General features: G+C 43.5%; 1 protein-coding gene and 1 long non-coding RNA gene across 3 annotated transcripts in view; one reads left to right on the forward strand and one right to left on the reverse strand.

Annotated features, from left to right (window-relative positions):
* Positions 1-19350, forward strand: part of LOC136363954 (uncharacterized) — a 465017-nt gene that overhangs the window by 94405 nt on the left and 351262 nt on the right. The window lies entirely within an intron of this gene.
* Positions 1-19350, reverse strand: part of DOCK1 (dedicator of cytokinesis 1) — a 269993-nt gene that overhangs the window by 58135 nt on the left and 192508 nt on the right. For both annotated transcript variants that reach the window (XM_066323421.1, XM_066323420.1), the window contains exons 30-35: positions 18762-18840; positions 18198-18298; positions 15327-15385; positions 9016-9164; positions 2348-2433; positions 2002-2158 (exon numbers count right to left, since the gene is read on the reverse strand). In XM_066323421.1, the coding sequence (XP_066179518.1) occupies positions 2002-2158; positions 2348-2433; positions 9016-9164; positions 15327-15385; positions 18198-18298; positions 18762-18840 (631 nt within the window). The remainder of the gene's footprint in view (positions 1-2001; positions 2159-2347; positions 2434-9015; positions 9165-15326; positions 15386-18197; positions 18299-18761; positions 18841-19350) is intronic.

Here is a 19350-nt window from a genome sequence, read left to right on the forward strand (position 1 = left end):
GACCCTGACAGCAGCAAATCACCCACAAAATCCATCACCTGCAAATGCTGGACAAACTCAGCTGCCAAAACCAAACCAAACCAACCCAACCTCCAAGTGCTCCACGGCCCCAATTCCTGGGAGGAGGCTCCCAGTGTTCTGATGAAGGGAAGGAGAAACAACTCCACCTTCCCAAGGGAATTCTCCCAGTTTGACACAGCGTGTGCAGACTGGGATTTGCTGTTTCCCATCCTGCTTGGAGAAGTGGCAGGATTTTCCAGCAGGGCTCTGCTCGGGAGGACGCCGTGACCTTTCTGCAGCATCACCAGCCGGGGACAACTCCCCAAGTCCCTCCTCTTTGCCCATTTCCCAAACATTCCCATGCTTTCTGATGTGCAAAGAGAGGAAAAACAAACTAGAAATAAACGCCCAATTTCGGGTTTGATGCCTCCATCTCCTCTCCTGCTCCAGTGGGCATCGTTTTGTTTATGGCTGGTGAGATGGGGAGGTGTAAAGGCTGCAGTGCATTAGATGCAAAAAAACCCCAAAACGAAATACTTCATTATGAAAAAAAACTAAATAAAAAAACACCTAAATACTACATTATAAAAAATGAAAGCTGCAAACTATTTCCTCAGCTCTTTCCTGAACAAAATGCATCAGCCAGATCACATAAATGATAAACACTGGCTGTGCCTCATGTAAAATCAAAGTAAATTAAGTAAAATCAAAGCTTTGATGATCTGGGGAGGAAAGCTTAGAATCCTCAGTGGCAAACAGTGCTAGTGGAAAAACTGATTTTAGTTCACGTTATTGTGGGGTCTCTGAAAGTTATTTTACATGGGTGCTGATTTTTGGGTTGTAAAATCTCGTTTTCTAATTCTCCACCAAAGACCATGAAGTGTGTGAGTACAATGGGGACAATTATTGCTCCCAACTCCAGCCCAAATGGAACAAGGTGTGTACGAGGTGGACACTCCAAAATTTCAAGATCTAAGAGGAGGAAATCTCCTATCAGTGAGGAAAAAACAAGTTTTTCTGGCTATAAATGAAATAATAACTCTAATTCCTTCGAATAATTTGAATAAAGGGGCTGAGCAGAGAGCAGAATATAAATGGGATTGCAAATCCATGGAAATCTTGGGAGTAAATGGCAGAGAACTCCGACATTCTGTATGTCAAGTGGTTTTCAGCACCGAGTTGTTTATACATCAATTGTAAATGTCAATGAACAGGCCCTGTAACATTTCTCCTTTAAATCCTGCTGTAGAAACAATTAAAGAAGGGATAATCCATGTTTTCACAGGTTTGTTTTCACTAAAATAAGAAAAAAAATAACCCTAAAGCATTCCAAATTTCTTTGAGAATCCCAGCAGACACTCTGCTTGACACAAGCCCTTTGTCAAAGGTGCAGGATTCTGAGGGGAATGGGGGTTTGGGATTTGGGGGTGATTTTGTGGTGGTTTTATGGTGATTTTGTGGTGATGTTTGGTGGGTTTGTGGCAATTTGGTGGTGATTTGGTGGTGATCATGTGGTGATTTTGGGTGAATTTCTGGGGATCATTTGGTGATTTTTCAGTAATTTTGTGTGGATTTCTTAGTGATTTTTGGGTGATTTTGAGGCAACTGTGACTATTTTGTAGCGACTTTGCAGCGATTTTGTAGTGGTTTCAGAGCAATTTTGTGGTGATTTTGTGGTGATTTTTTGGGTGATTTGGGAGTGATTTTGCAGTGATCTCATAGTGATTTTGGGGTGATTCTGCAATGATTTTGTGGCGATTTTGTGGTGAGTTTGTGGTGATTTTGTAGTGATTTTTTGGGTGATTTTGTAGTGATTTTTTGGGTGATGCTGTGGTGATTTTGCAGTGAATTGGTAGTGATTTTTGTGGTGATCCTGCAGTGATTTTGTGGCAATTCTGTGGTGAGTTTGTGGTGATTTTGTGGCGGTTTTGTGGCGGTTCTGTGGTGGTTTCCCAGCGGGTTTGTGGTGGTTCTGCAGTGCTGAGTGCTCTCCCTGCTCACCAGCACGTTGACGGTGCAGCTCATGCGGTTCTCCTTGTTCTCGTCGTGCATGATGGTCCTGTAGTCCAGCAGCCTCTCCATCAGCCTCACCACCAGCTTCACAAAAGTCTCCCCACTCTTGGCCAGGTATTTGTGCTTCCTGCAGTGCTCCAAGAGACTGAAAAAACCAATTAAGTTCGCCTTGTTAATCACACGCAGAGAAAAACCTTGACTCAGGTGCGGTTTTAAACACTGCGCGTCGTTAACAGATTTTAATTATTTCTGGGCTACAAAGTTCATTGTCGTCTAATTGCTCTCTCTCCTGACTTCCCCGTGACATAAAATTTCACTGCTGATCAACACTTACATTTTGTCAAATAACACTTTGTACTGCTCATCTCCACGGCCTCCTTCCACTTCGTGATCCAGTTTGGTGATGATCTCGTTTTCGAACTGTAATTAAACACAGCAAGCGTAAGTAATCAGCTGGCAAATATTTCACTTTATTACCGTAGCCTCGACGCCTCCCAGATTGGTTGGGTGCCTCAGTGAGATGTTTAGCCCCTGGTTTAAAGCTTGATTGCTTTTTAGAGTTTCTGGTTTTAGACTTTCCATGACGATCTCCTGCCCTACAAGGACTTCTCTGGTTGAAGGAGTCATCGGTCGTGTTGTTAAATGAAGTGTAAATATTTGCATTATGGAAAACTAAAAGGAGGAGATTAACGACAGGAATTGAGGGCAGGGAGAAAGGAGACACAGGATGTCCCCAGCAACAGAACTAAACACAAAAATGCTGCAAGCTCTCTGAGAGAGGAAGGGCAGCACCTGAGGGCAGGTAACTGTGTAGGGTGCAGCCCCCAGCACCCCTGACACCCCTTTTTAGCACACAGACACTGACTGGAGGACACAGCCTGATAAAAGCTGTTAATAAATCCTGCAGAAGGGAAGAGGGTGGTCTCAAACAACCCCAGAATAATTCTATTTGGGCAATATTAAAAGAATGCCAACTGAAGTGGCCTTCAGAATATGTTTTAAATGCAAACTGGGTAATTGCCTGGATTTTTAATGATTACAGAGGGTTTTAGCTGTTGCTGTTAGGAATGGATGCAAACTGTTAGTGGAGGAAGGCTCACTCTAAGCCCGCTGCTCTGTAATGAATCACTGAAGTCACCTAATTCCTAATTCTTCATTAACTAAGCCCAGGCAGCCAAAGGATTAAAGGCAGAGATCTCAGCAGGAGAGGCTGGGTGAGCTGGGAGCCTGTGGCAGGGGAATGGGAGCCCAGTGCTCACAGTGGGAGCTCAGTGACAGAACACTTGTCACCAGGTTTCTTCACTGTCACTTGCTTAAGTCACCCCTAAGGATGCTGAGGAGGAGCAAAGAGCCCCAGCACAAGAACAAAGAGTACCAGCATTTTGTAAATGTCAAGAGATGTACTTTGCATCTGCAGGTGATATTAACAGAACATAATGTATCCACGGAGAAAGAATGGATTGTCTGGATCATAAAATATTCTGGGTTGGAAGGGACCCACAGGGATCACTGAGTCCAGCTCCTGTCCCTGCACAGACACCCCAAAATCCCACCCTGGGCATCCCTGGGTGTCCAAACACTCCTGGAGCTCTGGCAGCCTCAGGTCCATTCCCATTCCCTGGGGAGCCTGGGCAGTGCCAGCACCCTCTGGGGGAAGAACCTTTCCCTGAAATCCAACCCAAACCTGCCCTGGCACAGCTCCAGCTGCTCCCTCAGGTCCTGTCCCTGGTCACAGTGAACACAATGAATCCATTATTCAAAAAATGACAGGAAAATGAGAAAAGGCAGGATAATGCAATCCTCCCAGAACCAAAGGTGTTCCCACAGTACCAGAGCATTGAGTGAAACACTGAAACAACACAATGATGAAACAGAGAAGCCACAAAAATCCTGTTCCCTAATGAGCCCAGAAAGAAATTGACTTTCTAACCCAATGTGAGAAATGACACTTGCTGCCAGCTCCAGCCCTTCAGGTGATGTATTTTTTTAGGAAGAGATTACTCAGACAGAGAAGAGCAATTACATTTGTCATGCAGGATCTCGAGGATCTTCCCACTATCAGTTTCACTTAAATCTCTGTAAATCCACGCTTTTTTGGGCCATTTCCCCTAACAGCCTCTTGGGCGGAACAGAGCCAGACTTGTGGCGTTTGGGGGTTTTAAAGATTATTAACAATTATTTGCTCTTCAGTCATTCCTGATATTTCTCATGGAATCGCCGTGATGCAGATCATGGCAGCCACATGAATAAATGTTATTTAACATCAGTTAAAATTCCTTCTGTGGTCTTTCCATGGAGGAAGGTTTTATCAATACCAGCTGAGGCTTATGGAGCTTTGGAGGCTCATCATTTCCCATGATGGGAGCAGGAATGTGACCCTGGAGCTCCACAAGCCAATGGCTCTGGGACACTGCACCTGGCATCTGTTGATAAACTCCATTTTTCCTTTTCTCTCTTTTTTTTTTTTTTTTTTTTTTACCCCTAATGCACTGACGGTTTTTTTAAAAAATTCATTACATTTAATTTAATGCATAAATAAGGCTGCAATTATTGTGATGGGATTTAGTGTCAAATGAAGAAGTGCCAAATCTCCAATGTTCCCATTAGAGCCAGTGCCACTCGCTGAGGCTCTGGCTGGAGGCTGAGGGGGAATTATCTGCACCATCAGTGAGCCACAGTCACATCCTCCTGCTGACACTGAAAGCTTCAGGGGTGATACCAGGAAGATTACAGGACATTTTTATCCACTTTTCCTCATAGCTGACCAAGATCTCAGCTTCTCTTTAGGATGAGAGTTTGAACTTGAGCGAAGAGCACATCCAGTGCCTCCTCTGTCTGTGACAACCTCCCCCCTGGAGCAAATAAATCAGGGGTGAGCCATCTCATGTCAACTCAACTGATCACTTCTGGGCTTGGGTTTACCTCAAGGAAGGCTGAATTTGTAGCACTGGCTGACAAGTTAATTTTGCTGTAGATGAGGAGGACTTCCACCCCTCCAAGCCGCTATAAATTCATTTTGATGTGGGCTAATAATAATTTGCACTATAAAATGCAAGTGACAGATCACACCACTAGAAATTAGCCCTAACGCAGAACTGGCACACAAGTACAGCAAAACTTCGCTCAGAGGTTTTGATGGAAGTTGGTGATTAATCCCAATGGTTTTACCTGTTCTCTTTCCTATTTTTTCACAGCATTCCAGCTGGGAAACAGATCTGGGAGCCATTCAAAATGATGGGATCATTTTGGAGGCCACTGCATTACCTTTTTCCCTCGCTCTCCAAGTGGAGTGAGAGAGGAATATTGACATTTTCCAAAAGGCCAAAAAACCCAAGAAAAACGTACACATTTACACTTCAGCTGTAGGTAATTAAAAATGTTTCTTATTCAATCCTTTGTGAGGGATTAGTTATTTGGATTTGAATGTTCAGTGGGATCACAGGAACTGGGAGAGTCATTTACTTGTGTCCCCTCTGCAAATCCACAGCACAGGGAAAGGGAGGTTAACCCAGGGCTCAGAAGTGGCAAAAAGACTTAATAAGGAATTACAGGTGCTGAAAGGCAAGAGAGATTCAGATAAACCAGAGGAAACTTCTGACTAAGGGGGAATTAAATCCATCTGAAAGCCATCAATAACCAGCACATGAAAATCAAAATGCTGGTGTGGCTGTTTGGTGATGCTGAGATTCACTGTTCAATGTTAGAAATGGGCTCAGCTCCAAACAAGCAGAACGTGGTATCAGCAGCGACACAGGTCCAAAAAAGAGGGGTGAAAATTGATGCAAAGAGTGCTGGTAGGAGAAGAGGAATGAAGCCACAGCTGGGAGGAACAGGCACCGACACCAGCAGCTTTCCATGCTCCAAACTCCACATTCCAGGTGAAGGGCTGTTCCACCTGAAGTCACCTGAGATCCACCCCCCTCACCTGAGCAGGCCCTGAACAATCAAACCAATTCTCTTCCCTCTCTCCCATGGCTCTGACAAATCCCCTCTGATCCCGAGGCTCTGCTCCTGAAACCGGCCAAGGGAGAAGCCAAGTGGGATCTCCTTCCACAGGGAAGCTTCAGTCCCACACTGGTTTTAGGGTGGGATTCCTGCTTTGAGGTACAGGCTACTCTGAAGTCTCCTAAAGGCTGCAGAGCACCTTCAGAGGGAGAGGACAAAATGGGCAACTCCAGCTTTTAATTCAATCGGCCTTAATACAACTCTGTAAAAACAAGGGGAATTTATCTTGTTCTGTCTCTAAATACACTGGGAGAAGGGAAAAAAAAACCAAAAGAAACAACCCTTCTGCCTGTTCCTGGTTTTACCAGGCAAACTCAAATCCTTCTGAAATGAAAACCACCACAAGGAAAGCTGCCTGTTTATCACACAAACCATCACAGCATCGGAGGCCTGCAAAAAAATGCAATTCCTCCCCCACAAATCATGAGGTTGATACATCTGCTGGAGAAATGGAGCCAATCTAAACCCTTGTTGATGTGACTAATAAGGTTAGATAATTGGATTTCTGGCAGATTAGTTTAACAGCAGCCAACCATGCCATTTGGAAGTTCTCTCTGGAAGCTGTGCTGGACAAGGATAATTGGTACTTGTATATAAAGGATATAAAGCAGCACATTACATTGACCCATTAAGCATCAAAGCTTGCCTAGGTACAGATAATATTAAAACAAAAATTGGATTATATCTATTTCTATCACTTCAACACAAAAGAGATGAAAAAAATAAGCCAGGAATCTACAGACCAGGCAGCCTCACCTCAGTTCCTGAGGAAACCACTGAGCAAGATCTCACAGAAGGTTTTTCCAGCTACACAAAGGGCAAGAAGGTGACTGCAAAAAGCCAATTTACCAAGCTGAACATGAAAAAAAAATGGAGCCTAAATGTGTCCTGGACTGCACCAGCAAAGAGCATGGCCAGAGCAGCAACAGGATTATTGCACTTGGTGAATCATGGCTGGAATTCCATGTTTGGCTCTGATCCACCAGCTTAGAGAGACCCTGGCAAGCTGGAGATGGTCTAAAGGACAGCCTGGAAGTGTTGAAGGAATTGGGTTTGCTCAGTCCAGAGAAAACCCAACTCAAACATTCCAGCACCTAAAAGGTGCTCAGAGAGGAGATGGAAGCAGAAACAGGCACGAGCTGATCCAAGGAAATTCCATCGGGAAATAAAAAGCAGAAAGTCTGAACTATAGAATCCTGGAATGCTTGGGGTTGGAATAGACCTACCATTCCAAACCCCAGGAAAGAACACCTAACAAAGGCCAGGATCAAACACTGGAATATCTCACCCAGAGAAATGCTCGAACAACCCTCACTGGAGATATTCCAAACTGAGCTTCAGGTGGTCCCAGACAACCTGACCTAAGGCCCAGATGAATTCCAGAGGTCCCATCCAGCCTAGACTTCCCCTCAACCCTCTGCTTGTCCCCAGCCTGTGATCTTCACTCCCCAAAGGCCAACCTGAGACACTCAGCAAACTCAGAACTGCACCATCAATGGACAGATGGATTATTCTGTGCAGGATGTGGCTGCTTCCTCCAAACCCACGGAAAAGGGGCTTGTTACCTCTGCACCTGTCCTGCCCCTGCTGCAGCCATAAAGAAGCTACACTGCCACAGGGAATAAATACTATGTCAAGTATAACCCCAGACATCTCTGACTCGAGGATGAGGCATTTTTCTTCTCAAACGGCAAAAAAAAACCTCGCCCTAAGTGAAATATTTAAGACATTCATTTATTAAAATCAGCCAACTATTCCACACAAAGCTGGTTTCCTTCTGTCAGGAAAATTGAGGGCCATAAATTTAGCTATAAAGTCACCCTCGGAGTTTTCATGATCTATATAATTGTACAAATAAAAAATGACAAGCAACAAAAGAGAGCATCTGACAGGGAAGTGTTTAAATGGCATCCCAGCGAGCATTTCAATCTTTACAGTAGGACTGGAGTCAAACATGAGGAAAAAAAATGATTATGCAGTAATTGGATGAAGCCAAAACACAGTTCACAACCTCTCCACACACCATCCAGCACAAAACAAATCAAAGCAATAAAGCTGATGCCATTTCCCTTGCTGAAGTCTCCCCCACGCAGATTTTCATTTACTCTGCCTACAGATTTATTAAGAGCTGCTTCTCAATAGAAGTTCACCAGAAAAGTATGGAAAAGGATAAGGTTTTTCCTCCAAGAAAGAAAACTGCCAATAGAAAGGGGGAAAAAGGCAAACAACACATCTCAAGCTTTATTGCAAAATTCACAAGGTCATATCCTGAAGTGACAGAAATCTCACAGTGGGAACGAGCTCCTCTGGCTTAGTCCAAACCCTGCCTGGCCTAACTAGTCTTAAACTCAATCCATGAGCAAAGTTTCAAGGGAAGCAATGTCAGATGAATGATATCAGGAAACTTTCTTTCACTGCACTTGTCTTTCAGAAGTTGAAGCTATCAGGAAAAGATGCTCTGTGTGTGTATTCAAGGGCTCCCCTCAGCAGGTTCAAATAAAATAGAATAAAAATGCTCCATTATCATTTGAGATTTTGCAGTGACTGTAGAGCAAGAAGAAGCACTGACAGTGCTGGATTGTTTTTTTCCCTCTTCAAAATCCATAAAATGGTAAGGTAAAATCAGAATTATAAGGGAACAGAGATGATAAATCCTTACAGGTTATACTTTTGCCACATTATCAGCCTCCCTTTATGTCCAATTTATCTCAGGAGCAAACTCTTTTTGTGAGTCACAGTGACAATTTAAGACATCTGTCTTTGTTCCTGTGCCATAACCAAAGATTTCATTTGCTACATGCAAATTTCTCCTTCAAGAACCACTTCAAACCAACAGATGCAAACTCCACAGCCCCTCAGGAGTTAGAGGAAATAAGCAAATCCATAATTATATTACTCCTTAGAAAAATGAGAAATAACAAAACTCCTTATGCTTTGTTAAGGAACGGCCAAATCTTCCTCAGTTTAAAATTTAAACGCCTGCAGCTTTCTGCTTACCCTCTGGAAGCTTCTGGTGGAGTGGAATTCACACTGCATCATGTCAAAGAAGATGGGGATGGTGGCTTTCCTCAGCTCTGTCTCTGGGATCAGTGTCATTTCCAGGATAGGCCCCACCATCTCTGGGATGAACTTGATTTTGTGCTGACCTTTAGGAGAAAAGATGGAAGGCATTTCAGAGTGAACAACCCCTGGCTTTGGTAGAAGAAGATGTGAAAGCTGTATTAATGAATCATCATGGAGCACAACACTATATATGTTATTATTATATATACATACATATAATATATACCTTGTAAATATATAAAAACTATATATATATACTATACATATAATTATATATTATGTATATAATTGGATATTATATATTACTGTGTTTTTATATCAGGCTCTACCAAAACACATTTTATTACTCTTATTTATTTGACGATAATGACAATGACGATAATCATCATGGAGCACAACACTATATATGTTATTATTATATATACATACATATAATATATACCTTGTAAATATATAAAAACTATATATATATATATACTATACATATAATCATATATTATGTATATAATTAGATATTATATATTACTGTGTTTTTATATCAGGCTCTACCAAAACACATTTTATTACTCTTATTTATTTGATGATGATGACGATGACGATAATGACGACGACAATAACGACCACCATTATAATTATTACTATTAATTGCACAGGAGAGGAGGAACTGCTTAAATCCAAATCAAGAGGAGCTGCTGAATCAGTCATCAAGCTGGGACTCGCCACATTTCCCACTACATTATTTTTCGCACCCAAATTTCCAGGTTTTATTTTAAAACACAATGTGTGGCTGGCAGGGAGGGAGGCTAAAAGGCACATCACTTGTATTAACTTATTTCCACTCCTGTGTGAACAAAATGTTCTCGGTGTCAGTCTATCAAAGTGTCACCACGAGCGCAGCCTAACAGAGCCTCGAGACACGAAAGCACAGCTCAGGCAGCCCACAATATGTCTCCTTTCCTCTCAGCTGAGCTGCCTGCAAAACCTGACTGCAGATTTGGCTTCCCAAGAGGAGGCTGCTCCTCCTTTCCCTGCTCTGATCCACGCAGGGAAGGGAAATTAAAGCTGAGCAGGAGCAGGGCGCCTAATAAATATTGGCCTAGGAAAAAAGAGCAGGTTACGGTTTGGATTATTGGCCGAATGGATGCAGAGTGTGTGTGCTGCAAATGATCTGGTGAATAAGCCCATGGAAAAATCATCAGGGTGGTTGGAGTTGGGAGTGACATTAAAGGTCATCCAATTCCACCCCTGCCATGCAGGGACAACACCTTCCACCATCCCAGGTGGCTCCAGCCTGGCCTTGGGCACTGCCAGGGACCCAGGGGCAGTCACAGCTGCTCTGCCCACCCTGTGCTGCTGTTTCATCCCCTCACCTGTCAGCACAGCCCTGAGAGCTCCAGGCAGAAGCTGATACACAAATACAAATACAAACACAAATACAAACACAAACACAAACACATTTCTCCATCAGCAACAGGCTGGGGTCCACTGGGAGCTCAGGACAGAGCTGGAGATGTTCCTCACAAATGCCCTGCTAGGGATGTTTACAACCAGGTTCAAACTCTGTTTCTATACCCAATATTGTGCTGCAAACCAGATTCTTGGGAGTCCAAGTCCTCAGTTTCCTCCAGCTCTCAAACTCTTGCTCCCCACTGCAGTTACCAGTGGCACAGGACAGAAAAGGATTTCAACTCATTTTTATTCCACTGCACTACGGCACTGTGACAGTAACCAGTGAAGTCTTTAATTGGTAGTTTCACTTTGACCAGAACTAACATAAATCTCAACAAATGTAATCAAGAAAAATCCTTTACCACCAAAACACGCTCCTTTTTTTAGCAGATATAATTTAAGTTCCTTGATTTGGCGAACTCCTGAATCCCATTAGCATTAGCAGTGGGATCAGGGCAAATTAATCCTCCAGGAAAACGGTGACTTTGGGTGCTGCTGCAGTGCTGGGGCTGGAATACCAAGTGAGAGGCCTCAAGCTCCCCTCAGTCTCCTACAAGGATTATTACGTTGGGCCTCTCAGGTGACACATTCCCTGTGTCGTGCCTGAGGAGTGTCAGAGTCAATACTGCAGAAAACAAATAACGGTGACAAAAGTTGTTCATCGCGCGCCGATTGAACGCTGCGGCTCTCCCTGAGCCACCGAGGGTTTTTCCATGGCCTCAAGCACAGGAATTCCCTCAGAAGAGGAACATCTTTTGAACTTGAGACGTGAATAATGCACACAAGATTAGAATCTTTGATTTGGTGATGATCAGCTCTCTGGGGGAAGAGATTCGAGGTGACATCGGTCCCGCACTCATCGATGGGTGACACACGTGGGTTTGCTGTGACAACTCGATCCTGGGACATCCTGGGCCACTAAAGAAAGCACTGGGAGCAAAGTAGGACAGGAACAATCCTCCCCTGGCCCTCAGGGCATCCATCCCCCTGTCTGATAGACAACCTGGCAAGGAATTCACCTTTTTCCTCTCCGAGGGAGTGTGGGAACTCCCACACAGAGACTCCAAATGTGACAATTCTGGGAGAAAACTGAGGAGCCTCTTCTGCAAAGCAACTTTACGAATCACATGCAAAAAAAAGTCACCTTTGACCATGCAAAACCTTCCCCTTGCAGCAAAAAAAACCCTTTCCCCATGCAAAATCTTCCCCGCAGTCTTGTGCCTGGCCACGGGACGTGGTCACACAGCAGGAAGGGACCTCACCACAAACCAAACCCAAGGTGCTCTCCTTGCTGGATGACGTGGGATTCTCATCTCCCAGCTCCTTCCCTTTTCAATCTGGGCCACAGAAACGTGTGAGTAATTTGCCAGCAGCCTCCCCTGTCCCCTGGGAACACGCCTGACTAACCCAGAGAGGGTTATGTGTAATGACTTCTATTTATGTAACACCCAAAGTTCAGGGCTATTTTTAACCCTCCAGCGACGTCCACGGCTTGTCAAGACACCTTTGGTGACGTCAAGCCCTGGGAGGGATGGTGGCACTGGCTGGAGGACACCAGCAACCATTCCCTTTCACCTCGAGGAGTTTCTCTTCTCCATCTCCCCCCAGCAGCTGCAGACGTCACCCAGAGCAGCACTGCCCTCCCAGGGCCCTTTCCCTGGCCACCTCTGCCACCAGGATGTCACCTGGAATGTCACTGCAGCTCCTGTGCACACCAGCTCCTGTTTGCTGAACTGCAGCACAAAACCCTTCTGAGTTCCTGCCTTGCCAACACAGGCCACAGCCTGTTGGATGATTCTTTTTTTAATGCCTAATGTCTCAGCAAGGTTTAAGAAGCCCCAGTTTCACCAAAACAGTGACTCAAAGCAACACATTTTAAAGTTCAGGTTGTGGTATGGAAGGAAAAAAGCCTCTCAAGTGCTGTTCTGCACTATAAATGTTCTTTTATATATTTTTTTCCTGCTCATAAAAATAGGAAGGTGTGACTATTGAGCCTCCCCTCCCCTGCATCAGAAACAGGCAGCCAAGTAAAAACTTCAAGAATTCTTATTTTGCTATTTAATTTCAGAAAAAAAATTATACTTTTAAATGTGCATTATAGCTGGAGGACTGTCTTGTTCCCAGCTGGGGAGTTTTAACTCAGCAGGCATCGTGTGTTAATAGTGGTGTTTAGAAACAAAACCTGATGAGACAAAATATTCATTTTTAAGGCTTTTCTATACCCTTTAATCCATAAATCAAAAGTCAGGGTGGTTTGGTTTCATCCCATCTCATGCACAATGGCACAGACATAAAAATCTTGCGCTGAGGAATTCCAGAATTCCAGCCTTTCACTTCTGATTTGGTTTCTGAACGCACACATGAATAATTTGATGAATGCAGTGTAGCTCCCAAGATAAAAGTGTCAGGTACCCCCCAATCGATCCCCAAGCAGTAGAAGTTGGAATTCCTTCTTAATTGATGCTGTGACACAGATGAGATTGGTGAGGAGCCAGAAGTTCAACATGATCCATGAGTCTAACACGGACTCTCTGTGTGATAAAGGTGAGGAAAATCAAGGTGCTGCTCAGGAGAAGCGCAAAGGCTGCCTTGCACTGGGCTCCTGCCTCACATTTACTTTCCTCTCCCAGTTTTTCCTGGGCAAAGCAGCAATTTCCTGACTCCCTCCACATGTGGGATTTTGGCATTAATGATCCCATTAATGGACCTTAGAGAATCACAGATATTAGAGCTTGAGGAGGTCACAGAGGCATCTTACCTGGATAATCTCCATTTATAAAAAATCCATTAAAAATAAAAGTCTTTCATGACAGCACAGGAAGAAATATTGAAGAAAACACTACCCCTTGTGCCAATCGATGCCCAAAACTCCAGGGGAAATTATTATCCTTGTTAATGGTGAGAAACTGAAGCCTGGAGCAACTAAATAACCTGTAAAGAGCAGGCAGTGACAGCAGCAGTAGTGAAAAGGCACAATGCACTCCACAAAGCCCAGCCTGGATAAAACAACCTCAGTCAACTACAGCAGGATGGAAAAATCTCCACCAAACTTTCTACTTTCAATCCAGTGAATTCTGGGGAAAGTTAAAGGATCCATAAGAATCCAACGAGGCCAGAAATACCAGTGAGGAGAAAAGGAGCTGGGAAGGGGCTGAGCCTGGAGCAAAGGAGCTCAGGGGGGACCTGGTGGCTCTGCACAAGTCCCTGCCAGGAGGGGACAGGTCGGGCTGTGCTCCAGGGCACAGGGACAGGAGGAGAGGGAACGGCCTCAGGCTGGGCCAGGGCAGCCTCAGGGTGGATATTTGGGGAAATTCCTTCATGGAAAGGTTTGTCCAGCCCTGGCCCAGCTGCCCAGGGCAGTGCTGGAGTCCCCATCCCTGGAGGGATTTAAAATCCCTGTGGATGTGGCACCTGGGGACATGGGACACTGATGGCCTTGGCAGTGCTGGGCTGGATTTCACCTCTTCCAACCTGAACAATTCCATGACTCCAGGACTCTGGGCATGGAAGAGGGAAGGATCTGGCTAATTACTCACCCAGAGGCTGCCAGCATCCCACGCTGGGTGATGCAGCAGCAGCCACGACACTGATTTTATTACCTGCCTGTCAAGTCACATCTCAGTCGTGCACTAAGCTCTAATCTGCTCTCCAGACACTTAATTCACCAAAGATGCTTCTAATAAAAGTGAACTCAGCTGCTCTCTGAAGCCTTTTCTCATCATTGCAGCAGATAGGATGCAAATTCTGTGATATCAAATACTTATGAACCCTTGGCACTCTCTTCTCTTATAGATACTGGGGTTTTTCAACTCTCAGCAACAACAGCTCAGCCAGAGATAGAAGTGAAGTGGCAAACGTGTTTATTTCTGATCATTTAAGGAAGTTTTGATAAAACTCAGAAGAGCTGAAGTGTCTGGGCTGTTAAGCTCAGGAAAATGAAATCTGGCAGACAAGTACACTCAGGTCACAGTAAATACTCAGTTCCTCATGAAATTCAATCCCTGTACAGGAAAATCATCCTCAGAGAGCAGCCCAGGCTGGAGAGAGGCAGAGCTGCCTCATTTACCTACGAGCTCCAGGGAGGACCAACTTCCCCGAGTCACTGATGCAGCCAGACAAGGCTGAAAAGCAGAGTTCAAGCAGAATCTCCAGCCTGAGGAACTGGGAACCCTTGGACACATCCATTTGGCTACAGTCCCAGGTACTGCATCCTCAAGGGAGTCAATATAAACACAATATAAATGTGTACAGAGGTGTTTTTAAGGGAAAAAAAAAAAAAAACACCTTCTGAAGAGTGTTGGAACCCTAGGTACTGAGAATTTTAGGTTTTCTGTGATAGAAATTCTAAACAGAAAAAGGTAGAAAGTCTGAACAGAAGAAAAGATAAGAAAACCCACAGAATAGGTATCACCATAACAATGGCTTTGTGCTCAGCAAGAGACTGAAACCCACAAAAACCACGGGACACATAAATATTAACAAGAGCCATGTGCCTTCCCAGATGGTGAGTTAAATATGCAGAGGTGGCTTGATTTCTTAAATCACCCGGTTTTTCAAAGCTTTCTGCTGGCATACTTCTGTTTCAAGAGAAAGCCAATTGATTTTAGAGCCCCGTGGGATGGTTTGGGTTGGAAGGGACATCACAGATCTCATTCCAAAGGCAGGGACACACACCTTCCACAGACCAGGTTGCTCCAAGTCCCATCCAACCTGGCTGGGAATTGAGTTTTTCCAGGAATATCCCTCTGGAGTGTTTTTTGGGAACACTGAAGGCAACACACACTTCTGATACTCACCCAGGTTGTACCACATGTCCCTGATCTCAAACCCAATCTGCCTTCTCATGTCTCCGTACCTTAAAAAGGAGAACAAAACCAGCATTAAAACAAAATAAATCTAAGACCTACAAGCAGCTAAATCTCATTTCAAAATCAGATTCACAGCCTTGAAAACGAGAAGGTTCTCAAGTTGGACCCACACTTCTGAGATTCCCTGGCTATCCCCAGCCAGCAGCTCAGCAAGGCTCCTGCAAACGTCAAAATTTGGAGGAAAAAAAAGGGTTTCCAGCCTCAACAGTTCCAACATTCCACGGTCCCAGGCAGAGGTGGGAGCCCACCCACCCCAAAACTGGTGGCATCAACACCAGGGTCATTTTCCATCCCTCTCCCTGTCCACATGAACACCAGGAGAGCTTTAATGAGTGAAATCATCCCAGTGCCTTAATTAACGGCGGGATCAGAACCATAACGAGCTCCAAGGATGCGTTTGCTACATGGAATATTTGCAAGTTTAAAGATCATTACTTAAATAACAAGATGAGCCAAACTGTAATATCTGGCAACTTGTAGGATTTCTGGGGGATAATAGTGAGACACCCTGTCATTAATATGGATTAAAGAGAATCTTCTGCATCATTAAGAATCTGTTATTATCTAATGCTTAAATGCAATGTTTAGCAAAACCCACAAATTACAATAATTAAATTTTAATTATTAAATATTTGACGTTTTAATTGAAATATGTACTTAAAAAGACGGGTGAGTGTGAGATTGAATTAACTGATTCATTATATCCCTTTTGACACAGGAGTGCCTTCACACAGCACTGAAAGTGCCTCCAGACCATGCATTTATTGAATCTCAAATTTATTGTCTTGGTTCCTGTCTCCAAAACCTGATTAAACTGAAAATAACAATTTGCAAATTCATTATAAACAAAGATTTACAATTTTGCAAACTTTATTAAGCAACCACTTCAAATGACTTAATTTATTTACTTCTATTAGCAGTGAGAAATGCCTGTTGACTCCTTGAATTCTTTCAGCGAGCTAAACTGCTCTGTTTATTACAAAAATCACTCCAAGAAAATTTGTGCCCGTGGTTCCCATCCTGACAAAGAGGAATTATCAGTCCACAAATGTATTTGACAGCAATTTCCAGCCCAATTACAGCTCAGCTTTCGGCTCTTTGCTCAGGTCAGGAGGCTGAGCTGAACTAAAACACTCTTGTAGGTGCTCACTAACACTGGGCAGAGAGAGCAAAGGGATCCTAAACTTAATGGAATAAAATTTACCTGCAACACCACCTCAATTTCCTAAATAAAACCTACCTGGCCTTTACAATACCACCTCAATTTCCTTAAATAAAATATACCTGGGCTCTGCAATACCAGCTCAATTTCCTTAAAAAGCTTTTATCTATAATGTTATTTATGGTATTTTTAGCACAAGCCCCATACCCTGAGCTCTGCTTGACACCACTTTTCCACTGAACTTGTCAATATTCCTGTTTCATCAAGGAAGCCCCACGAGTTCCAGGCAGAGCAGATCCTAAAATGCTTTAAAATTCTCTTTCAAGGCTCAGGTAGAGCACAGATTCAAAACCACCTCAAAACTCAGGAGGCAGAGGTGGAGTTTGCAGGGCAAAACTTGGCTCCCATAAAAAGGGATGGGATGTGGAGCCCTTCCTGAATTTTCTGGTCAAAACCTAAAAGCCACACGAGGAGCAAAAAGCCTTTAAAGTCAAGTCACTGCAGCAGTGATGAACTGTCCCCACTCTCCTTGGGATTTCTCTTATAATAATAGACAGAAAGGCCTGAAGTGGGAAGGTGAAGGGATACAAAATGCATTTTCTTTCTCTACACAGACATATTTTATTTATTGTGCACACCAGGAGCCTGAGCTGAGCTCGTTCAGGGAATCACAGCTTGGAAATTCCTTATTTCTGTGACCTCAGCAGCTTTTCTAGCTGCTCTTCCCAAATACTGTGCCACAGAAAAAGAATCCACACACTCAAGTCTGAAACCACAAAACTGCCTCTTCTCAGAGCTTGGTGTTTAGTTATGTAATAATAAAGTCACTACTGTGGAACACCAATAAAAGGCAGGAAAAATATCAACAGGACAAGGGGGAAATGGCCTAAAGTTGTGCCAGAGGAGGTTAAATGGAGAGTTGGGAAAATTTCCTCGCTCAGAGGGTGGGCAGGCATTGGAATTGGTTGTTCAGGTGGAGTTTCCCACCCCTGGAGGGATTTAAGAGCTGTAAGGATGTGGCACTTGGGGACATGGTGTACTGGTGGCCTTGACTCCATGATCTTAGAGGTCTTTTCCACCCTTAATCACTCTGGTTAAACAAAATCTTCATGTTCCTGGTTGTTTTGTTTGTTTTTTTTTTTTTTCCCTTTTGACAGCTTTCCTTTGCTGTGGGATTCTGACTGGCTGGAGGCAGGGAATGTCATCCCTTAGAAGCAGGAAAAGGCTGTACTTTTGATCCCAACCCATCCTTCAGGGACAGCCCAGTGGAAATGGCTGGAGCAACCAAAATTCCCTCCAAACTGAGCTCAGGGATTAAGTAAAAACAAAGAGCAGACATAAAATGAGACTGGAAGAAGCACCAAGCTGGAGTGATTCCAAAATGCAGTTTTATACCAGGTTAACACTTCTGAGAACCTTGACTTTCTGATCATCCTGAACTCAGCAGAGTGGTGAAATTCAGATCTCAATGCCGGGGCACAAACACACCCAACACCTGATTGGTGTTTTTCAACCCAACCTTTCATTATCCCCTGATTGCATCTCGATTTGAATAGATTTAGCAAAGAAATGAAATTGAAATTAGGGCAATAGACCTCGAGTTCCTGGCCACGATTTAGATGACGAGCAGGACTTACTTGTTAAGGATTTTTGCTCTTTTAGCACTTGAAAAATTCTCCAGTTGTAAAGATTCTTGTGTGAGAAAAGCAACAGCCAGGTGGAAATAGTTGTTCCAGAGCTGAAAGGCCCCAAAATGACAAGAAGAGATTCCATTAATTCTCTGAAATGTTTCCCTACACACCTACAAAACAACTTAAAAGTCTCTAAATTATGCACATAAATATTTCAAGGAGAAAAGAACAGACACCACAGAGATGGTGTTTCTTGATAAATTCTTAATACAGCTCCTCGTTGCCTTGATGTTTCCAACAAATATTTCCCAGCTACAAATCCCAATTCTTTGTGTTTTGATGATTCAAGCAGAATCCCAACCCAAACCCTGCTGTGATCCTGTGATTCCCTGACAAGACCCACAAGTCAGGAACGGATCACAGCAACCCCTGAGCCTGGAATGATTTAACTGGGATAACACCACCATGAATAAACGCACCAAAACGACATATTAAAGGCCAAAAAAAAAAAATATATGTATATTAAATTAATAACATTTATTCCGTTAAAACCTGGGAGTTTTTTCTTACCTGTAACTCAAAGTTGGCTTGATCAAGGAATTTTTTGTTTAGCATATCTGCATACTGATTAATTGCTCGCAGGAAGACTCTGAAAGATCAAGAGAAAATTACATAATTACACACTTCTGGGGTACCTTTGTATATTTGGCATCCCAATTAGACACAAAAATCCGAGTCTGTCTGGGAAGTGAAATTTGAGGCTGATACTTGAAAAGCAGGGTGATCTCACCACTGGTAAGTGTACAGAATTCTATGCAGATGTTCTCCAAATTAATCAAGTAAATTAGCATATGCAGAAACAGAGGGAGGGTTTGGGATAAAATCACTCATCTTTAAAATATCTTTTCACAATCAAGAGATCATTAAAAATTCTGTTTATTAGCACTATATAGACACACGTTTTTGAAATCACAGTCTTGTGTCTAACCCAGACCCGCAACTGGTTGTGTATTAACTTTAAGGTCAAGTAAAACACGTTTTTAAGCACATGAGGAAAAAAAATTCCACTTATGGCACAACAGAAATGCTGCTGAAGGACAATCTTTAAAGCATTGTTCACTGCTCTACTTCCAAAACGTTAAATTCAAGACCCACTGTA

Source organism: Sylvia atricapilla, chromosome 8, assembly GCF_009819655.1.
Source record: "Sylvia atricapilla isolate bSylAtr1 chromosome 8, bSylAtr1.pri, whole genome shotgun sequence".
NCBI classification, from domain to species: Eukaryota; Metazoa; Chordata; class Aves; order Passeriformes; family Sylviidae; genus Sylvia; species Sylvia atricapilla.